General features: G+C 39.1%; 1 protein-coding gene across 4 annotated transcripts in view; it reads left to right on the forward strand.

Moving 5' to 3' along the window:
- ATF1 (activating transcription factor 1) overlaps positions 1-24098 on the forward strand; it is a 35033-nt gene that overhangs the window by 5281 nt on the left and 5654 nt on the right. Inside the window, exons 1-7 of one of the 4 annotated variants that reach the window (XM_081934562.1) lie at positions 6928-7115; positions 9749-9866; positions 12240-12362; positions 14000-14097; positions 16809-16930; positions 17343-17507; positions 19582-19741. In XM_081934562.1, coding sequence (XP_081790688.1) covers positions 9756-9866; positions 12240-12362; positions 14000-14097; positions 16809-16930; positions 17343-17507; positions 19582-19741 — 779 coding nt within the window. In that variant the 5' untranslated portion in view covers positions 6928-7115; positions 9749-9755. Of the gene's footprint in view, positions 1-6927; positions 7116-9748; positions 9867-12239; positions 12363-13999; positions 14098-16808; positions 16931-17342; positions 17508-19581; positions 19742-24098 lie in introns of those variants that run through there. The other 3 variants (XM_081934561.1, XM_081934564.1, XM_081934563.1) reach the window with 3 other exon arrangements.

The following is a 24098-nucleotide window of genomic DNA, read 5'->3' on the forward strand; positions in this document are numbered from 1 at the left end:
GCTATATCAATCTTATCATCTATATGTTGGGAATGAAAACCATTTCCCACTTAATAGGTATTTTTTGAATAATTTTATTAAACACGTTTTTTGAAAAACCCAACTAACTAATATAATATAAGAAAAAGAAGAAATCAAAGAGAAAGCTAAGTGCAAGAAAGGAAAAAGAAAAATAGAAAAGAAAGAAAAAAGATGCAAAGAAGTAGCTTCTGATCTTTATAGCAATTATAAATACAGTTATAAATTTACCTTTTATTCAACAGTTACAACATAACTCTTCTTTATATAATCTACTTTGTCTAATCAAAACCATAAATCATGTTCATTTTTTTCTGTTTCATGCAAAAAGGCTAAAAGGTTTCCAGTGAGTAATAAATGTATATATTATCTTTTCTTTGATCAAATATGTCATTTTATCATCTCAGCAAGTTCCATCATCTTCACCAACTATTCCATCATTGTGGGAAATGCCGAATCTTTCCATCTTTGTGCATACAATAATCTCAGTGTTGTTAGGTAAAAAGCAAAATTCCATGACTTCATAATATTAATAATCGACTTAAAACAAATTAAATTATTCCTCAGTGTTACTGGAAAGCTAGTGTTTAAATATACATTTATTGCTTTGAATGATGAATATTCAGAAGGCCCCTGCTGGAACAAAGCATCTGAAATAACAGATATTAAAACAGGGTAACAAACTAGGATTCTGTTATTGCATTATATCTCCATTTAATTAAGTAGTGAAGACAATTATGTCAATGGGCACATATATTATTATTTAAGTTTTAGCAGACAATGAAATATTTAAAGTGCAGGTAATTTAAGCAAACATTCTGTTCCTATTCTTATAGATTACAATAAGTATATTTTAAGGAATATAAGAATATATATATATAATAGAAGAGAAAAGTATTAGATAAAAATAAGAGTCATAGTAATGTGTATATAATTTATTGTTATTGAAAAATAGCAGTAGCAAGTATCAGGAGTTTCTGAAAATTTATTATCTTAGAATTAATTATTATTAAGGAAAGCAAGTAATTAAAGCATATTCTCAATGGACTTAATGTACATTTACTCTAAAATAAATCCATTATGGTCACCACTGGTTAACCTTTGTGCTTGTAAGATATCACTTATAAAGTTTTTTAAGTATGAACCTCTGTAGCTTATTCTTATTCTCTATATGCTGATTCAGGTGCTACAATCATCACTCCAGGCCCTTCGTCAATTATCCCCTCTGAAACTCACATTAGGGCTTTTTAGTCATGATTCCCTTAGTACAGAATTGTTCTTTCAGAAAAAAATTAAGATTGCATAGGGCAAAAATTGATTGTTGAATGTTGCGTTAGGCCCTTTTATAGTTAATATGAATTTAACAATAAAGTAATCAGGGCTTGCTAAATTCAAATACTGTTAATTATTAATTATAATTATTTTAAGAGATTGATAGTACCAAAGATAGATTTCTATCAAAAGAAACATGGAAATATATGGTATTGCATTAATCAGAGAAAATAAGGGGAACTGTTGTTAATTCCTAAGGCTCAGATTCCATTACATATGAAGTAATAAAAAATAATGTAGAATAGTTGAGTCCCAGTGCTAGCTTCACTTTTCATAGCAATAGATTGTTCAGCTGTGATATCGAAGGATGGGGTTTGGCTATTGTAATACCAATATATAAGAAAGACAAAAGAGATCCAGCTAACTATTGCACAATCTGCTTGCTAAATCAGATGAGCAAAATGTATGCCAAAAATCTACAGGAGAAGGTAATTGATTACAAGTAATCCTGAGCTTATAATCATTTGTTTAGTATCCGTTCAAAGTTGCAATACCTCAGAAAAAAGTGACATGACCGGTTTTCACACTTATGACTGTTCTATCATCCCTATGGTCATATGATCAAAATTTGGGCACTTAGCAGCTGACATGTATTTATGACAGTTGCAGAGTCCCAAAGTCACATCATCACATCATGATTCATTTAACAACTGCAGTGATTTGCTTTACAGTGGTGGCCAAATAGGTTATAAAATAGGCCAAACTCACTTAACAACTGCCTTGCTTGTATTGGAAATTTTGGGGCTCAGTTGTGGTTGTAGTCAAGGGCTAACCTGTAGTTTGAATTTGAAGACACTGTTTGGAACAGACCAGTCAACATTAGATCATGCCTTGGCCTTGCAACATCTAGTACCGTGATGGCGAACCTATGGCATGCATGCCACAGATGGCAAGCGGAGCCATTTGTCAGGGCATGCGAGGGCTGGCCAGCTGACTTCGGCCTTTTTTTGAGGCCGTTTTTTGCCCTCCAGAGGCTTTCCTCAAGCCTCCAAAGTGCAAAAAAACGGCCCTATGGGCAAACCGGAAATTCGGGAAAGGACTTCTGGTTTGCTAGTAGGACCGTTTTTTGCCCTCCAGAGCCTTCAGGGAAGCCTCCTGAAGGCTCTGGAGGTTGAAAATAGGCCCTAAGGACAAACCGGAAGTCACAATTCCCGAACTTCCGGGTTCCCCGTAGGTCTGTTTTTTGCCCTCTGGAGACTTCAGAGAAGCTCCTGAGGCCTCCGGGGAGCGGGCGGGGAGGCTGTTTTCACCTTCCCCATGCTCCTAGAAAGCCTCTGGAACCTGGGGAAGGCGAAAAAACCGTGGCAAAAGCGGGTGTGTGTGTGTCGCTGATTGCATTCATGCATGCGCGCTGGGTGGGGCCTTGTGCATAGCATGGGTATGGTGTGCCGGCGCATGACCCCTCCTGTGCTCCCCCCACTTTTGGCATGACAGCCCAAAAAGGTTTGCCATCACTGATGTAGTAGAAAAGTATACCCATAATACAGGACAATTCTCTATCCAGCATTTATCAGTTTCAGGTCAGCTTCCAGCACAGTATCTAGAAGTACAGGTAGTCCTCAACTTTCAACAATTCATTTAGTGATTGTTTAAAGTTACAATGGCATTTTCACACTTATGGTGTGAAAAACGGTCATAAGTCATTTTTTTCAATGCTGTTGTAACTTTAAACAATCACTAAATGAATTGTTGAAAGTTGAGGATTACCTGTACTTCTAGATACTGTGCTGGAAGCTGACCTGAAATTGATAAACATTGCAGCATCCTGGTGGTCACATGATCAAAATTCAAGTTTGGCAACTGGCTCATCTTTTTGACGGTTGCAGCATCCTGGGGTCATGTAGTCACCTTTTATGACCTGATACAGAAAGTCAATGTGGACATCAGATTCACTTAATAAGTGTGTTCCTACCTTAACAACTGCAGAGATTCACTTAACAACTGTGGCAAGAAAGGTTGTAAAATGGGGCAAATTCACTTAACAAATGTTTTACTTAGCAACATACATTTTGGGCTCAATTGTCATAAGTTGAGGACTAGCTGTATCATAGTTGACAAATATCTACTCTTGCTCCTCATCAAAGTGCATGAAAATATGATATTGAAGGTGCAGTAATCAAGGATATGTAATAAAGGAAATATCCATAAGGAAGAGAGTTAGGGATGTGTAGTGGCTCCAGTTTTATTCAATTGTTATATAGCCTGCTTAGTTCTTCATTTAAATAACATTTTTACATCCTTCTAAATTATAGCCTAAAGACATATAAATTTATTATTGTATGCCGTTGATGCAGTAATTCTGTCATTAACTCTGTTGGCTTTAAAAGAGCTTTGAAATCACTTATGTATGTATGTAATATCTTCCAGATTACCTGCTGTGTTCCAAATACAACACTTAGACAGGAAGTAGGAGTCAGTAGACTCTCTGAATAAATGTCTTTACTTATTGCTTAAAATTATGCAACAATTCCACTGAACTGACCCATCTAATATTAGCAAACAACTACTAATCTTCCTGGGAAATAGTGATCCAAAAGAAATTGAGCCTCTATGGTTTCTTCAGTGATGCTTTCTTAACCTCCAGAGATCAAGTAGATTAATACTAAGACAAAAGATATTAATGTAGTAGGTCAAACTGAAATTGCTGCTTTGTTTCCTAATATAAGCAAATAACTATGTTTTAGGGCCTAAACCAGCCTCTTATTTATATCATATCAAAGTTCCCAAATTCAGGAGAATCTTATCTTTAGCTCAGTTTAATGTTCTCCGCACAACTATCCTGGAAGGGAAATATAGGAAAAACACCATACAAATGTTGATAGCGCCCTTGTGATATGGGCACCATAGAAACCATAGCTTATGTTCTTCTACAGTATACTGCCAGTTGTGCAGGAACATTCACCACCAGCTGATTCCCCCCCCCCTTTTTTTTAATGTAAATACCCAGGGCATTTTGATCATTTTTATTTGCTGTTAAACTAGTCAAGTTTATTTCGCTAAAAGTAGCAAAATTTTGCTACATTATGTTTAAGCTTTGCACACAAATGGATTCCAATGGTTCTTGTTGTTAGGGTTAGGGTTGTGTTGTTTTCTTGAATGTACTTTAATTGGTCAATGACTGAAATAAATTTCAGTTTGTCTATAAATTGTTAATTGGATTGTTGTGACAATAATTGCAAGAATATGTATAGAATGCTGGAGCACAATAGGCTAGGTAGGCATCTATACCTTTGTTTTCATAGTAAAAATGTCTATGTTACAAATAATAATTATGTAGTACATGTAATTCATCAAAACTTTGCTAGTGGAACTGTTTACATATGTAACATGTCTGTTTGATGCGTTTCTCTAAGTTTCATATAGAGAAATACTAATTTTAATGTTAGAATTTTTTTTTTTAGTTTGATGGAAAGGCAATATGCAAGGCAGGAGGTTCCTTTTCTTACTAACTAAGGAAACAAATTTGTTTTCTTGTATTATGCATTTCCAGTTAAAACGTTGGCTCTTCTCAAATTATTTACAAGGAAGGGCCTATATGAATATAAATAAAAATTATAATACATTTTTATAACTACCATTTTATTTAGTTTAAATGACTAAATCCAAAAATGAATCCTAATAGAAATGTTGTGACACTTTTTTTCTTATTCTTTTTTCTTGGCTCATCCAACATGTCTTTCCTTGAATGAAAATATTTATTGAAAAGACAGAATTAGGACATAACAAGATAATTACATTACTGAGCATAGAACGTAATATGTTGGCTGGAGTCTGTTCTGATTTAATCTATGGTTCATCCTTTTATTTATAGTAATGTGATGCAAGGAATTAATAATGAGATCATATAGTTGTCACAGTTTTTAACCTTCTAAAATACAAATTCAGCAATTTTTGTAGTATTCTATAATGATTCTAGTTTTTCATGTCATTCAATCTGTATATCTCATTGTATAGGAGACTTTGAGATAGGTGATCTCATTTCAAACTGTAAACTGTACTAGTTTTTCAAAACCTTGTTTTACAAATATTGGTGGTAGCAGTAATTTAAATTTTGAATTTGCTCTTTACACCAAAGGCACATATTGTACATTGTTTGCAAATTGCTCTGGAAACCCATCACATGTTTTTCCTGTGAAGGTATCTCCTTCCATTACAATTCCATTGCATTAATGTGTTATCTGGAATAAATTCATTATAAGTTCTTATTGAGTACTGGCCAGGCATGTTGTATCTCATTGTTGGATAGAGAATGGACTCTATATTATCATCAGTATTTTTTAGCTGCTGCACATTGAAATTGGAAATGATGGTTCAGCTAATTTTCAGGAAAGCAAGTCCAACTTGACTGAACCTCTTGTTTAGGATCAGCAGATTGGAAAACTACAGAATCAGAAAAGTACAAGGGGTGCTGGCAGCAAAATATTGCAATACAATGTGATCCTGCTTAGTGTACCTGTTGTACCTTCTTTCAAGATACTCCAGTCCATTCCCCAAAGTTACCCTCCACTGGCACAGCCTTCTAACTTGTACATGGAATATAAGAGCTGAGCCTCTAAGTTACTATGGAGTCTCCCAGCCTAAACTGGAGGAAAAAGCAATATTGCAGGGTTATGTACATTTGACTACTGTGTTTCCCTGAAAATAAGACTCAGTCTTGTATTAATTTTTGCTCCAAAAGACGCATTGGGGCTTATTTTCTGTTTAGGTCTTGTTTTTCTGGGAAATACAGTGCTAAATGCATCAGTCTAGTTGATTATCTTAACTGGGTCTTATTTTTGGGGTAGGGCTTATATTATGAGCATCCTGAAAAGCCATGCTAAGGCTTATTTTCCAGTTGGGTCTTATTTTGGGAGAAATAGGGTACCTTCATTGAAAGTTCATGTTCATAAACCATTAATTACTGTAAGCACATCATATAAGGAGGTGATGGTACATTAAAAAGACAGGGCACTCAGCTCTTGATAGTCTATTTCAATCACACATCTTGCATCGATGTACAATAATTGTGCTGAATCATGTGGGGGAGTTGAGAGTGGCTTTTTTAAAAAACACAATCTTACAGTTGATAGGCAAACTATTAGTCTCTTAAAATTTGTTCCATACTAAAAAATATTGAAAACAGACTGGGAGCTAGTCATTTTTTTGATATAACCTAACATGAATTGTGTTAATATTTCAAATTAGGCCAGCTGCATTCATCTGTAGAAGATTCCACCTAATCCTACTGTGACAAAGACTCTATATACTGCCCATCTCAGGCTAAAAGACTTGCTTGTTATCATCCCTTATTCTCAATATTCTCTAGAAACAATTTTAATTTGTAGTTCAATGCCAATCAGGAAACAACATATTCACCTGGATCCTTCTTATGTTTATGCGTTCCTTTTTCATGCATTCCATTTGTTTCTTCTTTCATCTTAAGGGTTGTTTTTTTCTGCATATCTATCTTATCACTTACAGGAATATTAGAAGCCTTTTTCCTAGGATTTTTTTTTGAGATGGTGGTGGTAGTGTTGCATAGCCTTTTCAACGTATATAATTTGGAAATATTATCCATGGAATGATTCTATTGTTGGAATAAAAATTATTATTCTGAAAATACGGGAGTGGTATACAGTTAGACGTCACTTTATGTCCACTACCTGATATCAATTAAAGAATTTTATGGTGGTGGATGGGAATGGAATCTTCTGAGGGTTGACTTTTTATACTCAGCATACTTTCAAGACTAAACTCCTATGGTTGGATTCAGCAGGGAAAGATCAGTGAGTCACATTTCCATTGAAAATTGTTTTTTTTTTTCAGTTTATCATGCATGTTTTTGCAACTACTTGAAATATTTTGTAGCATTCTCAGAGCTGGTAAATCAACTTGAATGCTTTGGGGGTATTTTTATTTAAATACTTTCTATACAGTAGTGCAGTTAACTAGACAATACTACTTAACTGTACAACAGGTACGACAATACAGATACAGAAAGTTCTAAGACATACAAAGATAGAAGCTATCTTCTTTATCTTACTCCTTTCCCCTTTTTGTCATTTCCTGGAGGAAATAACAAAATAGCAATAGTACTTAGACTTATATACCACTTGACAGTGCTTTACAGCCCTCTCTAAGTGGTTGGTAGAGTCAGCATATTTCCCTCAACAATCTGGGTTCCCCTGGGATGGAAGGATGAGTTAACCTTGAGTCGGTCAAAATCGAACTGGAGTGAGCAGTGAGTTAGCCTGCAGTACTACATTCTAACTACTGAGCCATTACAGGTCTCCTGAATTTCCCACCCCACATTAGTGCCATTAAACAAGGACTATCTGTAATATCAAGTGGTGGGGATACTCAATATATTTTTGTTCATACTTTGATATTTTTAATAATAAAAATAATAATATGCATCCAGTGTAAATTATTAGAACAAATATGACAAGAAGTCAGTCCTGAACATGTGAATAGTTAGGAATATATAATTGTAACACACCATATTAAAAAGCTGCTGATCAATTTATAGCAGGAGTGTCAAACTCGTGGCCCACAGGCCAGATGCATCACATGCTGGCCACGCCCACCCCCAGTTTAGTGAAGGGGAAGTTACGATACATCACATGACAACAATGTGACACCGCAACTTGACATCTCTGCTTTATAGTCTAAACAACTTATAAAATATTTTAAAAGAAACATTGCCACAGATTCTGGAAACTGGTTCATCTGGTTCAGTGGAAATGCATTATATATTTTGAAAGTCTAGAAAGTTATAGCAGCAATGGAAGTGAAAGTTGAAAGTACATACTGTATTTTTCGGAGTATAAGATGCACCGGAGTATAAGATGCACTAAGGTTTTGAAGAGGCAATTTTTTTAAAAAAAGTAGGTAGGTAGATAGAGGGATAGAGAGGAAGAGAAAGAGAGAGAAATACAGTAGGTAGGGAGAGAGAGAGTAGGTAGGTAGGTAGGTAGGTAGGTAGGTAGGTAGGTAGGTGGTAGGTAGGTAGATAAAGGGGTAGAGAGAGAGAAATAGAGAGTCTGTGTCGGTAGGTAGGTAGGTAGAGGGATGGAGAGAGAAATAGAAAGAGAGTAGGTAGGTAGGGAGAGAGAGAGAGAGTAGGTAGGTTGGTAGGTAGAGGGATATATAGAAAGAAATAGAGAGATAGAGAAATACAGTAGGTAGCTAGGGAGAAAGAGAGTGTGTAGGTAGGTAGGTAGTAGGATATATATAGAGAGAGAAATAAAGTAGATAGGTGTTTCTGCTGGCACAGCACTTGATCAATGTAATTCTCATCAATCAGTTAAAGAGCTTTCCAAAAGGGGGGGAGTTTTTGCACTCTGCAAACCTCCCAAAAATGGCCCGTTTTTCGCACAAATGGGCCCATTCCCCCCCCAGAAAAGGCATAAATAGCCTTGGGGGGCTTCCAGAGGGCTCCTGGGGGGGGGCAAAAATGAGCAAAACTGGCCCATTTTTCACAAAAACAGGCCCGTTTTTTTTTCTTTTTTTTTGTGAAAAAAAATTGCATGCATAGCCTTATGGAGGGTTATAGAGAACTGCTGGAGGCTGGGGGGGCAAAAAACGGCCTGTTTTTTCTCATTTCTGCCCTCCCCAGCCCCAGGAACTCTGAAAGCCTCCATAAGGATATGCAAGGCCATTTTGGTGAAGGGGCAGGGGCTTCAGGAGGCAAAAAATGTGGTATTCAGTGTATAAGATGCACCCAGATTTTCAGCCTCTTTTTTGAGGAAAAAAGATGCGTCTTATACGCCTAAAAATATGGCAATTCTATACTTTTTATTCAGACTTACTGAGTGTAGTGGATTTTATTCCCATTTAATAAGTATAAGTTTAGAGCTTTAAAGTACTTGTATTTCTATAAGTGCCATTGGTTTCAGAATGTGCAGTTTAGCTAGGTTAATATCCCTGAATTATCTAAATCAGGGATGTCAAACTCAAGGCCCGGGGGCCAGATCCAGCCCACAGGGGGCTTAGATCTGGCCCGAAGGGCCACCCTGGAAACAGTGAAGGGCCGGCCTGCGGTGCTTCTGCCAGCAAAAATGGAGCTCGAAATGGTTCTGTTTTCACTGGCAGAGGGTTCCAGGAGGCTGTCACAGCCGAAAAGGGAGCTCGCAAGGGCCACGGCTCTCCCAAGCTCAGTTTTCACTGGCAGAGCGCTTGGGCCACCACAGGCACCACAGGTGACGTCAAGCTGGCCACACCCACCCCAGTCCCTCAAGGTCAAAACAATCCTGATACGACCTTCAATGAAATCGAGTTTGACACCCCTGATCTATATTAATATTCTTGACACCATATTCTATTTCACAGGTAAACATAGTTAAATATGATAGGTATACTTTGAAAAGGTATCAGTTTTAACTAGTTATGCATATTATGTATCTTTGATATATTATAGATTGATTATGGACGAGGTGCCCAAAAGCAGTAATAACAATTCATCAACATCTCCACAAGTAGCATCTTTACAAGGTACCGCTCTACAGGAAGCTCAACTTTCTCATGTTTCTCAACAGGTAAAATTAGCTACCTATGACCAGATTCATGAAGGAGTTTTAACTAGGCTACCGCAGAATTTTCCTTTCTGATGTTTGCTTTCTAAATAACTTCAATAAGTATGTATACGATCTCAAAGGGTTTTAGGCAATCGTGCTTCCAGAAGAAAACTCAAAATATATGCAAATATACTATAATAACCAAGATTAACTTCAAACCAAGAATCAAGTAAACAATACCCCAATCAAGAAACTTCCAATGAGACATCAGTAAACAGCCCAACCAAAAGATCTCTAAGATCACACCACACACACAGACCGGCAAATCACCAGAATATAAATTGACAGCAAACAGCACTCCTTACTACAGTAGCACTGATCACGTTACCAAGTTAGGGTAATGAAACATTTGCAAGAAAACAAGCAAACTCGCAGAGCACCAAGGAACACCCCCCCAATATACTATAATGTGTTTGCACACCCCATAATATCTGCATGCTCATTTTCTATAAATTTTAGAAGGTCTATCTAATTCTGGTCCATCTGAACTAGTTTACCGGTGAAATGGAGAATTGGTTTTCTTTGAACTATTGTTGAGTATACCCAATGCTTTTAAAAACCTAAGCTTATAATTTAAAATATTTCTGAAAAGATGTCTTCAGTTATCAGAATCATAAATATGCTAAGCCTCAAAAATTGTACATTGCAATTATTGTGATACTTGTTTAAAAAAATTGCTCCCAAGAAACTATCTACTTTTTGCATAATTAATTAAATTACATAGAATCATAAGGTCAGGAGGAGGATTAGAAGCTTTATAGCTTAACCTCCTGTTTAAGCATGGTCACATTCATGTAGTTTTCTTGGCAACAGTACAGATTTACCTTTATTTTCTTCTTCAACTTTCCAATAAGATTTTCTTGTTCAAGTATTACCAGGCCAGTCATATTTAATTTTCTGAGATCAGCTGGAGTTGGCTAGGTTCTGCCATCTGTTAAGGCCTTCAGCAAATATGTCAGGAGGAAAATAATGATGCATCACAAATAATGCAACACCAAGCACTGACATTACATTGTCTCCACTTCTTTTTATGGAGATTATTCATGTGGTTAAGATAGTTTTACTAGAATAGAGGTGCACTATTTATATTTTCTCATTCTAAAATTAGCGTTATAGGGCCTGCTGCAAATACTTTAAATTTAAGAAATTCTTACCCAATAAAATTTAAACAGCAGCACAACAATAGTATCTGTGAAACTTAAGCAAGTGGTTGTATTTTTTATGTTTTTATAATTGTACTAGGCTTATAATGCTAGGCTTATAATTTATGGTTGGATATGAGCAATTTATATCTCTACCATGGGCTAACAGGATTACAACAACTAAGAAAATAGAGCCAGATTAAAAACAAATATTAATATACATGAATTGAACACAGTAATAATAAAATATTCCTATGCCAAGGAGCAATAAAAATCCAGAAAGTTATATGCACATATCCCCCTAAAAGTCCGGTTGACTTTGATTGCTTCCTAAAACTCAGGAATGTGGGAACAAGGTTATATTTTTATGTTTTCCTGTATGTAAAAGGAAGAGCTTCTATATGAGACTATGGATAAATTTTTGTTTGCTTTTTGAAACATGGAGTATAAGTAAGTTATTAGATTTAGTAAATGAGATTAGCAAATACTGAAAGCTGTCAAAGATGACAATTGAAGATATCTGCTGTACATATAGTTCTTAGAGTACATTCTCAGAATTAAATTTGTTTAAGTGGGGTTTTTTAATGTTTCAATTGCATAGCCTGACTTAACAAACATTAAGTCTCTGGAGGTGGCTGCTAAACTGAAGGCAAATTTCCCCTCCCCCTCCGTGTTCTCTGCTCCCTAACCATCCATCTTTTTGGTTATCATATTGATGTATTATCTTGTTGGGTTCCTTTGTTGTTGTTTATTTTATTATTTTACTTCCGTTTGCATTCCATACCCTTTTCTTCCTTTTTATTATTAAGCCTCCTAGAGCAGTGGCCTCCAACCTTTTGTGCACCAGGGACCGGTTCTGTGAAGAAAGGCTTTTCCGTGGACCGGAAGGGGGGTGGTTTTGTGTGCTGCCTGCATCCTGTGGATGGGACTTTGCTTGTTTGCACGGCCTGGTTGCTGTCATGCTGCGGCCTGCTGCCGGTCCATGGACTGGGGGTTGGGGAACCCTGTCCTAGAGTAACCCATGGTGAGATAGGTGGCAAAAACAAATAAAATAAAATAAAAATAATAAACTAACATTAAGCTCTGCTGTGTCTCAACTGAAATCTTATTTACATAAGAGAGTTTATTTATTAATTATACTTTCCTTTCCATTGATCGTGAATATGGATACTAAACTACTTCTTTCCCTTAGATGTCTCTTAGAGGTCCAACTCCACTAACAGTGGTACATCTGTCTGGAGATCAGGTTCAGGGAGTCATTCACACAGCTCAGACCTCCTCTGTGATTCACTCACCACAAGGACAATCAGTACAGGTACATTGTTCATATCCATTATGTAGCTTATTTTCAGCTTTTACTAAAAGTTTGCATTTATACATTTGATTTTTAAAAAGTTTCCCTCCAGTCAAGTTTGAATTCTGCTGAGTTTATGGACAAGTTTCATGTATAATATTTTTTTCAGCAGTATAGAAATAAAACAAATAGCAGAAGTCTTTATAAGCAATTGATAGTTAATTGCACTATTTATAAAAGTTATTTATTTATTGGTTGGTTACTTTATAATAATATAAGGTCAAATACTTTGTCCATCTAATAAGAAGAGAAGGGGACAGCAGAGGATGAGACTGTTAGATAGGGTCATTGACACAATGAACATGAATTTAGGCAAACTCTGGGATATAGGGGAGGATATGGGAGGGCCTCTCATGCTATGGTCATACACCTAATAAATTATCAAAGCTGTATAATGGTGGGTCAAACATACGTTGGAAATGTAATCATTCTGAAGGTACCTTTTACCACCTTTGAACATGTAAGAAGGTTAAGCGTTATTGGAATAAATATGTACTTTAATCCACAAAATTCTTAAAACAAATGTACAATTGAAACCAGAGATTTTTCTTTTAGGTTTGATGGATAAGCATTGGGAGAAAAAAAAAACATGGGACTTTGTTTTTATATATGATAACTGCCGCAAGACTTGCACAAAGATGGAAAGATTTACAAATTGCCCCAATGGAAGAATGGATAGTGAATTTAATGGAACTGGCTGGCGAAATTAACCACCTTGATTAAAGAAACGTTTTTGTCTAACTTTGTTTCTGTGTGAAACCATTTTTGGACTTTTTCTGGAAATTCAAAGAAATGCTATATTAATTTTGGGATCTGTTGATTATAATTGTTGATGATTATAAAAATAATGTATATTATTGAATTTTATATCAAGAGGTTAATATATTTTATATTTGTAATTGCATTTAGGAAAACTGAAAGTTATCCTCCTATTTTTCTCTTTTTTTATTCTCTTGTAAATTCCCCTTTCCAATTTTTTGCCTTCTTAACGATTTACAAGTAAATAATTCAATAATTGAAAAAGTACTAATCACAAACCAGATGAGTGATCTGGATTGTTTTCTTATATTGAATTTACAAGAAGGTTTTACTGGAGTTGCTATATTGGAAGTACAAAGGGGACAATAAAGATGAAAGCAAGAATTTTGAGATAAGAGGAGAATGTATGAAGGCAGGGGCTAGAACTTTCATTGAATAATTGCTGTATGTGTATTATAATCTTTTAATAAAATTATTGGGAAAAATAATTGTACCTGTTTTAATACTAACACTGTTTTGCAATATAACTCTAATTTGTTTTAAATCTTTTTGTTTGTTTGTTTGATCAACATGAGACAGCTCCAATCTTTTTCCTTTGGATCTATACATAAAGGGACTGGAATCCATAATCACTTTATAATCCAGTTTCTAGTTTAAAAAACAAATAACAATTTTTTAGAATACATTTATTTACCCTAAGCATAGAATATTTTTAATGGGAAAATTTTGGAAGGCTGCTGTCATTTGTTAAATTTTAATGGTTATACCTGACATAGAAGAAATGGTGCATCATTTTGTCTCATATAACATTCAACAAAACAACAGTTGATTTCTTTCAGGTGTCATTATCAGAGAATGATGATTCACAAGACTCTTCGGATAGTATGGACTCTTCCCAAACAGCAAGAGGTCTCTTAGCACGCCGTCCATCATACAGGTCTCTATTTTATACCAAAATATAATTTCTTCTCAGATCTGTTCTAGAATTATTATGGAAAATAATATTTCCTGGCAAATTTGGATTCTTTGGGGAAAAACATGGAAGAGTACCAATTCTTTTGGCCTCATCTATACTAGCCAAATGGCAACAAGAAATGATCAGGCACATAATTTTAAAATGATTTTTGGAATGGTTAAATTCCCTTAGGAAATGATGAGCACATCAATTTCACTAACTGCAAAAGACTGATTAGATAGTGTCTATTTTTTTAAGAAGCCTCTCAACAGAAGGAACCAATTAAGTTTCTTTAAATCAGTATTTCTTAAAGTATGGTTCAAAAACCCCTCCTTTCACAGTTCCACAAAATAAATTATTTGCCCAGATATTGAAGATATTTGCAAAAATTTAAAACAATTTAAGTTTTTTTAAAGCTCTTCTGATTATTTAAATGAATCCACAATGTCACTTATTTTTGACAGTTGCTTCCCTATGTTTAATGGTTTGGTAGGCAGTTCTGTAGGAATTTTTTTTTTTTGCAATTTTGCAGTCCTAAATGTAATAAAAGTTCTGTGTTGTGGTTCTTTCCAGATGTTTGCAGAGAGGAGTACTTGCTGGTGACAAAACAAATAAAAAAGACTTCTAGTGTTTCTTAACTGCATGCATATTAGTATTATAAAATAGCATAAGAATGTCAAACCAAACAATAATCAACCAACTAAATCACCATTGTAATAATAGTTCTTAAATTTATACAGCCTTAGCGGCATTAACAACACTTTTTGTTCCCTGCTTCTAGAAAGACTGAGAAAGGTTTGAAAAAAGCAGCCCTGCCACAGGATGTAAGAATAGCCCAGTTGCAGTGTTTGGAACAGTCAATAAAACTATGCAGTGTTTTTCTTTCATGTTTTCAGCAAAACTTTCAAAACACATTGTTTTGTTTCATGTTCAGAACTTTCAACTATTTTGAGGTTAGAACATTTCAAGGTGACAGTGTTTGTACAAGTCTAGATTGTAGTACTTCCTGATGAAAAAAAGTCCCTGATAGGAGATGAATTATTTTGCACAATAATCTTTGTTCTGCAGTAGGGAAATGCAATAGGTGTCACTCTGAGTATTGAACATTGCAAATTTCTCTAGAACGTTTCCTGAATAGTAAGCTAAAGCATAGTGCATTGGGGAGTTAGATTTTATTTCTGTCCTTCAGCATTTAACACTGAAGCCTCTGAGAAACTCATGCCAAGACACTGACTTAGATATTCCAAAAAGGAAAACAACAGCAACAGAGGCTGCTATTCTTCATGTTCCATTTTCTAAATCTTGTTTTGACTATGTGTTTCTGATTGGAAGCAAATAAGCAGATAACGTAGAAGAGAGTGGGATTTTCTTCTGGATCTCTTCCCACTGCTGGAACTTTTTTTCTAGCTGGCCAAATTACTACAGACACTGAGAATGATCTTCATCAATGTTACCTTATATGATTGTTGGGGCCTTTCTTGGGGGGGGAGGGGGTGAACCCAGAATCATCTTAGTCATTTACCATGTAATCACCTCCCACTTAGATTATAGTAATATGCTATGTACGGTGCTGCCCTTGAAGACTGTTCAACAGCTTTGGTTGGTTCAAAATATCAAAAATCATGTTTAGAACCAAACATTCACTAATTCCAAATGTTTGTTTTGTTCTGCGAAGACCTAAATCATGTGAGGGAAATATTTTAATGTCTGAGAGCCACATAGATTGCTAGCTGATGTTCTGGCTAATTAGTGGCATGATGGCACAGTGATTAGAATGCAGTATTGCAGGCTAATTCTGCCGACTGCCAGGAATTCAATCCTAACTGACTCAAGGTTGGCTCAGCCTTCCATCCTTCCGAGGTGGGTAAAATGAGAACCCAGATTGTTGGAGGCAATAGGCTGACTTTGTAAACTGCTTAGAGAGGACTACAAAGCACTGTCAAGCGGTATATAAGTCTTATTGCTATCGGTTAAGGATCCTGAATTTTCTGGAGCCAACAGTCACAGATTGCCCATTTGTTTTGTGCCTAAACCTGAATTTTAGGGAGTCAGTGTAGTGTAGTAAATTGTTAGATGTGCGTCAGTGGACATGTCTGTGTCCACTGGGTGAGTTTTGGCAAGCCCTTCTCTCTTTGAGCATTACCTGGCCCAGGATGGTTGTGAGGATAAACATGACCTCCCTCATGGTTGCTCTTTAAGTTATCTGGAAAAGATAAGGTGTGTGCCACAACAGCACCATACAGCAGTATCTTACAACTTCCAAGTTTGCCTGTGAGCTTCTACAAGAACTTCAATCTGCTTCTGAGGCTGCTTAGACTTTCCCGGCTAACTGTTAAGATATTTTCAGTCATGGAATCTAGGCTTTAAAACTGCTTCCCAAGCAAATGCTAACTCTCTTTTATACAATATCCACCTTCAGTCTTTTTATTGCATTTATTGTATTTTTCTATAACATATCCAAGGCAAAAGAATTCAAAAATATGCATCACTAGCAACCTTTTTAATGAACGGTTTTTAGTTTTATAAAGCCACAAAATATTGGGCTCTGCTTCTCTTGAATTTGAAAAAAGAAACTCTGCCTAAAATTGTACATATTGTAATAATCAATATAATAATAATGTAGCTATTTATTTAGCATGGTTTTTGTTTCTTCCAGCAGTATATGTCTGATACATTGTGTTGCTTTTTTTAAGGAAAATCTTGAACGATCTTTCTTCTGAAGACACAAGGGATAGGAAAGGAGATGAGTCAAATTCGGTGGTCACTTCAGTGCCTATCAATACACCTGTTTATCAGACCAGCACTGGTCAATATAGTATGTATTAATTAATAAACTTCTACACTGGATAGGTTGCTAGCACCCCTGATTCTAATTCAGTATTACAATCTCTTCCAAAATTATTTATTATCAGAAAAACAAAGCAATAATTTTGGAAATGTTTCTAATTCAATAATTGTTTATTATGATTTAAAAATCATATTTTTCTCATCCTAAATATTTATTCATTCAAAGCATGTAATCCAACAAGCCAGCTTTGAGAAAATATTTTTAAATGTACTTGTCAGTCAAAGATTACTTTATTACCTATTTTTAGGCAAGGGACTATATTTAACGGAATATTCCTGTGGAACTGCCCAAAAGAAAAGACATTTCTTGCTTATAATTGATTATCTTATGCTATGCACTATTCAGCATCTTCCCTCTTTCGTTCTGTCCGGTTTTGAAGTTGCCATTGCCCCAAATGGACCGTTACAGCTGAGCAGTCCAGGTGCGGAGAGTGTGCAGGGCTTACAGACCTTCACAAATGCTGCTGGGACTCCACTATTGCAGTATGTGCAGACATCCGATGGCCAGCAGATACTGGTACCAAGTAATCAGGTAGTGGTGCAAAGTAAGTATCCACTTTAAATAATTCAAACCATCTCTGAAAGCTGCCTGGGTGACCTTGGACCAGTCATATTCTCTCTCTCTCTCCCTCTCCCTCCCTCCCCCCCCTCTCAGTCTAACCTACCTCACAGGGTGGTTGTTGCGGGGAAAATAGGAGGAGGAAAGGCGGGACATAAATAAATAAATATTACTACCAGTTCATTAAATGTCCATTTATGGCAAGGTTGGGCAGTTTCCAATAGACTTAAAGCTTTGGTTCAACTCCCAAATCCCTTCCATGACATTAGCAGAAATTGTTCATAATATTTAGCTTTGGCAACTAAGATGTATTCCTACAATGAAAGAAGGGCAACCTGTGGTAGATATTATTCTCCCAGTTGCTTTGGAAAAGGGCTTTTGTTATGGTGCTACTTGTCTAAGGGGATTTAGCTCTTTTTCCAATTTTGGCTTTCCTTTACTCCAATTGTGCCAGCTATCCTTCTGGCCAGGACTATGCAGGTTAGCTGTTTTCTTTCTTTTGCCTTTTTTTTTGGTCATCTGGATATAGGATTGACAGGAAAGGGTTAACTGGGTCCAGTATGATGGCATTCCTGCTGAACATGACAGGCCTTTCTCCATAGAATGAAGGTGGCAATATATCACTTAGTTGACACTGGCATAAAAGAATGGAGGATCTGTTCTCCCTATTTCTGTTCAAGGGAGTAAAAACTGGAGCTTGGCATGTCATCCTGAACCTCAGACCACTGTTCTATTCTATTAGCCATGGAATTGGCTAATAGATTCTATTAGCCATGGAATATGCAGAATGGAAATTACTGAGGTGCATGACAGAAATCATGATCTAAAAACCTTTTAAACTGTGATAAACGTGCCAGAAGCTTACTCGCTCATTTCCATCAAAAGTTTTCTTGGATTTTCATTAAGTGAAGCAACAGTCCCAGTTCAGAGCACTACTCCGTGAACTGGCTTCAAGTTCAGATCTGGAGCATTCACTTTTGCATGCAAAAGTCTTCCCATTTGGTTAGTATTATTTCCAGGTTTAAAAGAAGCAAGGGATGAGAAAGCTTTTGAGGAATCTCGCCCACCCTCCCAATAATATCTATGTACTTGTAACTCCTTTCTTGATTCTCTTATAAAGTGGACTGGTATTATACAGAGTGTTCACTAAAGTAACATCTGAGGCTTCCGCAGGTTGAAACCCATGCCAATCATGTGCAAAAGTGTTTATAGCACAGACTAAGAAAAATTTTCAGGAGAATGTTTTGTGGTGAATGTAAAGAGTTCATTCAAACTTCAAGTGCTTCCTTGTAGGGTTGTCACCTGGCCTTCTGAGTTCATATTTATTAATTACTGCAAACTTAATTTATATGTCTCTTCACAAATTTCCTCTAAGAAGAGGATCTACTGAAAAGAGTTTCTGTCAAAGCTCAGGACCCTTCTCTTGAAAACTCCAATCCCACAATTGTCTCTAGTTAGTATGTCTCACTGTAGAAGTTAGTATATTAGACTTACAATGAAGGTCCACTTCCTATAGCAGGGAGAGGCCACCTGGCCTATCCAGGCAGTTACAAAAAAGAGTGGGGAGAAGATCTTTTCTTTATTTCTACCTTACCTTTTTCAAAATTTCTCCTCCCACAGAAAGCTGGTTTTAGTTCTTCCCCTAGAATGGGTGGTGCAGTAAAATCTATTATTGTAGAAAATGGGTATTTGCTATTAAGTTAAGTGTACTATTTTCTATCATTTAGGCAGTCTAACTAGTTGGGAACAGTCTCTCTAATCCTGAGCCATTAAAACAATTAGTCCTAACCAATTATATAAGCATACTTTTTGATTTAAAAAGTAATACTGCTTAATTCCATAAGTTTTGCAATTTTCCACTTTCTTTTTCTATGTACAGCGTCCATCATTGTCAGTATTTGCCTCTATTCTCAAAAACCACCACTAAAAATACTATCTATTTCTTGCCCAACCCTAAACTCGGTAGAATCATTAATTTTATTTGGAGGGTGGGAGTAGCAATATTTCAGAGTTTAAGAATCACTGCTTTACCATATGCTCTACTCTGATTCTTTTAACAGCTACATCTGGGGATATGCAGACCTACCAGTTACGCAGGACACCAACCACCACTTCCCTTCCACAAACAGTTGTGATGACAACGCCTGTGTCCTTGACATCTCAGTCAACCAAAACAGATGATCCCCAACTGAAACGAGAAATAAGGCTGATGAAAAATAGGTATTTACTTTCCACTTATGTTCTTAAAAGATATCTTGTGCACAGAGTTTACCAATAGGTTTCAGCATTTTATCTTGCCTAAGGAATATTATTCCCTTCTAACTAAATGTTTGCTTATATTGCCTGCTTTTTTTTCCTGATTTCACTTTATTTTGGAGTGGGAAATATCTTCATTTAAAAATGAAGAAATAAGGAGAAAAGAATTGTTTTTAATAAATAAGAAAACAAGATTCTTGAAAAATAAATTTAAAGCATCCCCCCTAGGAATCTTAGCTTTTTACTTGTGCTTCATAATGAAAAATTATTGTGAAATGTTCCATCACATATACCGTATATTGATGGATCACTTGAACTTTTAACCTGTGTTTTTTAATGTGTCAAACTTCTGAAGTAAAATCCTAAATAGGCTTGAGACCTGTGATGACGAACCTATGGTACGCGTGCCACAGGTGGCATGCATAGCCATATCTGCTGGCACGTGAGCAGTCAGTTCCAGCACGCATACACATGCCAGGCAGCTGATTTTCGGCCTTCTGGAGGGCCAGGAGACGCCGTTCTCCAGTGCGCTGCTTGGAGAGTTCAAGGATGGGTTAACACAGCCTATCTGCCCAAGGACTGAGTTGATTTTTCCTCTGGTCATGCCTCCTTTGCCTCCTTAGGTTCAGTTTTAAAAACTCAGTCTGCCCGATAGGACTTGTTTTGGGGAGCTCTCAGTCTTTGGACAGATAGGCTGGGCTCTCCAAGTGAAGTTGTTAGATTAGTGATTAGAGTAGAATCTTAGGATTTTTCCCTTATTTTCCTTACTGTGTTTTAGTGTTTTAGTTAGGATTTGTTACTTTAAGGCTGTTTTCTGAGGCATTGGAGGAGCCCACCTGCTGCGTTCGTGCGCGGTGGGGGGAATCAGCTGAGGCCACTAGTCTGGCGGATGCCGGCGAGTGTGGGGATGGTCGAGGCTTCGGCGCGTTTTCGACCGCTCCAGGGAGTTTTCGGCTTGAATTTCTCCCCAGCGGTGTCTCAGCAGGCTCCGGAGGTTGCGGCGGCCATTTTGGAAGCGATGTGTTGGCGCGCTTTCCAACGGCCTCCTTGTAGGCGCCGGCTGCATTCCTGGCCGTTTAAAGCACGCGAAAGTTGCGGCGGCCATTTTGTTTTGGCCATTTCGGCAGCAGCACGGCAAGAAAATCTAGCAGCTCTCCGCAGCTCTCCACCTCAGCACAGATCACCGCCAGGGATTGCAAAGGCCTGTCCGGGGCGCCGGCAGTTCCTGGGCCCTCCCTACTTGACCTTCAGCCTAAAGGGGCGGCTGTGGAATGTCCTAGTGTCCCTTCCAGCCTCCGGAATTGTCGGATCTGCAGATGCTTTGGAGCCGGCTGGCCAGCGTCCAGTGCCCTTCCCCTACAGCTGGCTCATTCTCCTCCTGAACAATCATCAAGACCATGGCTGATGAAGGTTTGGAGCAGAGGGAGGAGTTGGCAGGGCCACCTGCTAAGCGCAGGAGGCCAGATCCCTCAGGCCAGGGGAGAAAGGGTAATAGGGGAGCAGGGAGCAAGTCTTTCCACAGTTCCTCTCTCCCAGGCCCTAAACACCTGGGAGAGAAGAAGCAGGAGGGTCCTAGGAAAAGGCCTAGTAAGGCCCAGGCCCCTCTTCCTCCTCAAGCCTGTGAGGCTGGAATGGGGCCTCCTTTACCCAGACAGGAGAGAGAGGAGTCTCTCTCCAATCAAGGGGATCAGTCACCCTCTATCAGTGGTAGGGGTTCCCTGTCTGGTTCCCCTGCAGCATCCCTAGGTTATCCAGACTCCCCTAGCTCCCCTGTGACGGAGGAGTTGGAGTCTTTCCACGGTTGCCCCCACATGGGGGGACCCTTGACTCATATTCATTCTGAAAGAGGCCAAGTCCCTTCTAGGCCCAGGCCTGTTGAGGACAGAGGCCCGGCTCTCTCAGCTGAGATGAGTGAGGTCATTGATCAGGCCATCTCCCAGAGGGTGGTTGAAGCCATGTGCCAAAAGAAAAGTAAAAGTGGCAAGGCCCCTAGGGCTACCCGTCCCCACGCGGAAGGTAGAAGCCACGTCCTCGACTCCCCAGGCACATTTGTTACCACAGAGGTATCTGTGTGGGAAGAGGAAGCTGCGGATGAAGATGACATGCCTCCCGATAAGCCGGCTTTCACCGGCCTGTTAAACCTTCATTGTTTAAAGCTATCTTACACAAGGCCAGGGCCTCTACGGAGCTCGGAGCCAAACCTAAGGATAAGGCCATTCCTTCTACTTCCGAGGACCTTAAAGTAGGCCTATTTAGTGAAACTACCCCGGACCCAGAACTTATCCCGGTCCCTGTCCTGTTCATGGACGTGGTACAGCGCCAATGGGTCCAGCCAGGTACCCTAGCCAACCCCAGTGGTGCAGACAAAACCTTATATTCTCTGGAGCTGAAATTGGAGGATGCATTAAAGATGTCCGAGGTGGATGCCCCAGTGGTCTCGCTTACCTCCAATTCCACTCTCCCGGCTGACCTGTAAGAAGGGCTAAAGGCAGAGGACAAGCGCGCTGAAAAGGCCTGCCATAAAACGCATCAGGCGACCGCCTGGGCGATTAAGGCATCCACCTTCACCTCATTCTTTACAAGGGCTTCCTTGCTCTGGCTGCGCCAGCTGAGATTTAAGCCTCCTTCGGAGGCATCTCGTTGGCAGCATGATCTCAACAAGATCATTGCAGCCATGGAATACTCGGTGGATGCCTCCCTGAATGCAGCAAAGTTTGTCTCCAGGGCGCTGGCTTCCAATGTGACTTCACGGCGCCTGCTGTGGCTTCGGCATTGGGAGGCCGACATGAAGGTCAAGTGGAAGCTGGCTTCAGCCCCGTTCAAGGCAGGCTTGCTCTTCAGGGATTCCTTGGAGAAATTCTTGATTGAGACGAAGGATAAACGGAGGATCCTTCCCTCTACCTTCAAGAAGAATGAGAAGAAGGGTTCTGGTTCCTACAGGAAACAGACCTTTTGGGCACCCAGGCTTCCACCTCATCCTTCCCCTACCAAAGGTCCTACAACCAACTTAATGACAGGAACCAGGACAGGAACAATTATAGTTCCAGGGGCAGGCAGAACAACCAGGGCTCCTTTCGAAAGCCTTTTCGAGGGGGTTCCAACAACCATCAGTTCAGGCGCGGCACATGACCATCAGAGCTCCCCTCCCATCGGGGGCCGCCTGCAACTTTATGCAGACCGCTGGGAGGGAATCACCGGGGATGCGTGGGTCCTAAACACCATCAGGAGGGGGCTGACGTTGGAATTCCTATCAATTCCACCACAAACATTTGTTCGTTGCCCTCTGGCCAAGAACCCTGTAAAAAGATCCCTCATGCAAGCAGAAATCGACCATCTTCTGCAAATAAACGCCATAGAGCCAGTTCCCCCGGACCAGGAAGGGAAGGGATTTTACTCCATTCTCTTCCTGGTTCCCAAGAGCTCAGGGGGGTGGAGGGCCATACTAGATCTGAAGCGTCTGAATCGACATCTGGCCTACAAGCGTTTCAAGATGCAGTCCCTCCAATCCATCTTGGGCTGCATAAGGCGAGGCAATCTACTCACATCCATTGATCTCAAGGAGGCGTATCTACATGTGCCCATCCACCAGGCCCACAGGAAGTTCATGCGGCTGTGCTACAACGGACGGCACTACCAGTACAGGGCTCTTCCGTTCGGACTCTCGTCTGCCCCCAGGACCTTTACCAAGCTCCTTGCAGCTGTGGCGGCTCATCTGCGCACTCGTCCCATCCGTCTGGAATGCTACCTAGACGACATCATTATTCACTCAAAGACTCGTCTGCAAGCGGTGAGAGACGTAAGAATCACCATCTGAACCTTGCAGGAACACGGCTTCTCGGTGAATCTAGAGAAAAGCCACCTAGAACCCGCAATGCGCATCCAACACCTGGTCACCATGATGGACTCTGTCTCGTGCCAGGTGTTCCTATCTCCGGACAGGCTACGTTCTCTCAAGAGCAGAATTCGGCTGTGCCACCGGGCCTCTGCCTTGCTGATCGTACAACTCTCGCAGTTGCTGGGGTCATGATTTCCCGCATCAATGTAGTTCCCTGGACTCGACTCCATGCCAGGGAACTACAGTGGTTCCTGCTGCCGATGCAGAGGGCGAAGGCCAGCAACTCGCCCAGGAGGGTTCGGCTCCCGCCACAGGTGTCTCGCTCCCTGGGATGGTGGCAGTCGGGGGTGGTAGAGAAGGGCTGTCTGTTCAAGGAGCCCGACAGGATCGTGGTAACATCGGACGCCAGCCTCTACGGCTGGGGTGCACATTGCCAGGGTCAACTAGCGCAGGGTAGATGGTTGCGTGTGGAAGCAGCCCGAAACA

Source organism: Natrix helvetica, assembly GCF_964273705.1.
Source record: "Natrix helvetica genome assembly, chromosome: 1".
In the NCBI taxonomy this organism is placed as follows: Eukaryota; Metazoa; Chordata; class Lepidosauria; order Squamata; family Natricidae; genus Natrix; species Natrix helvetica.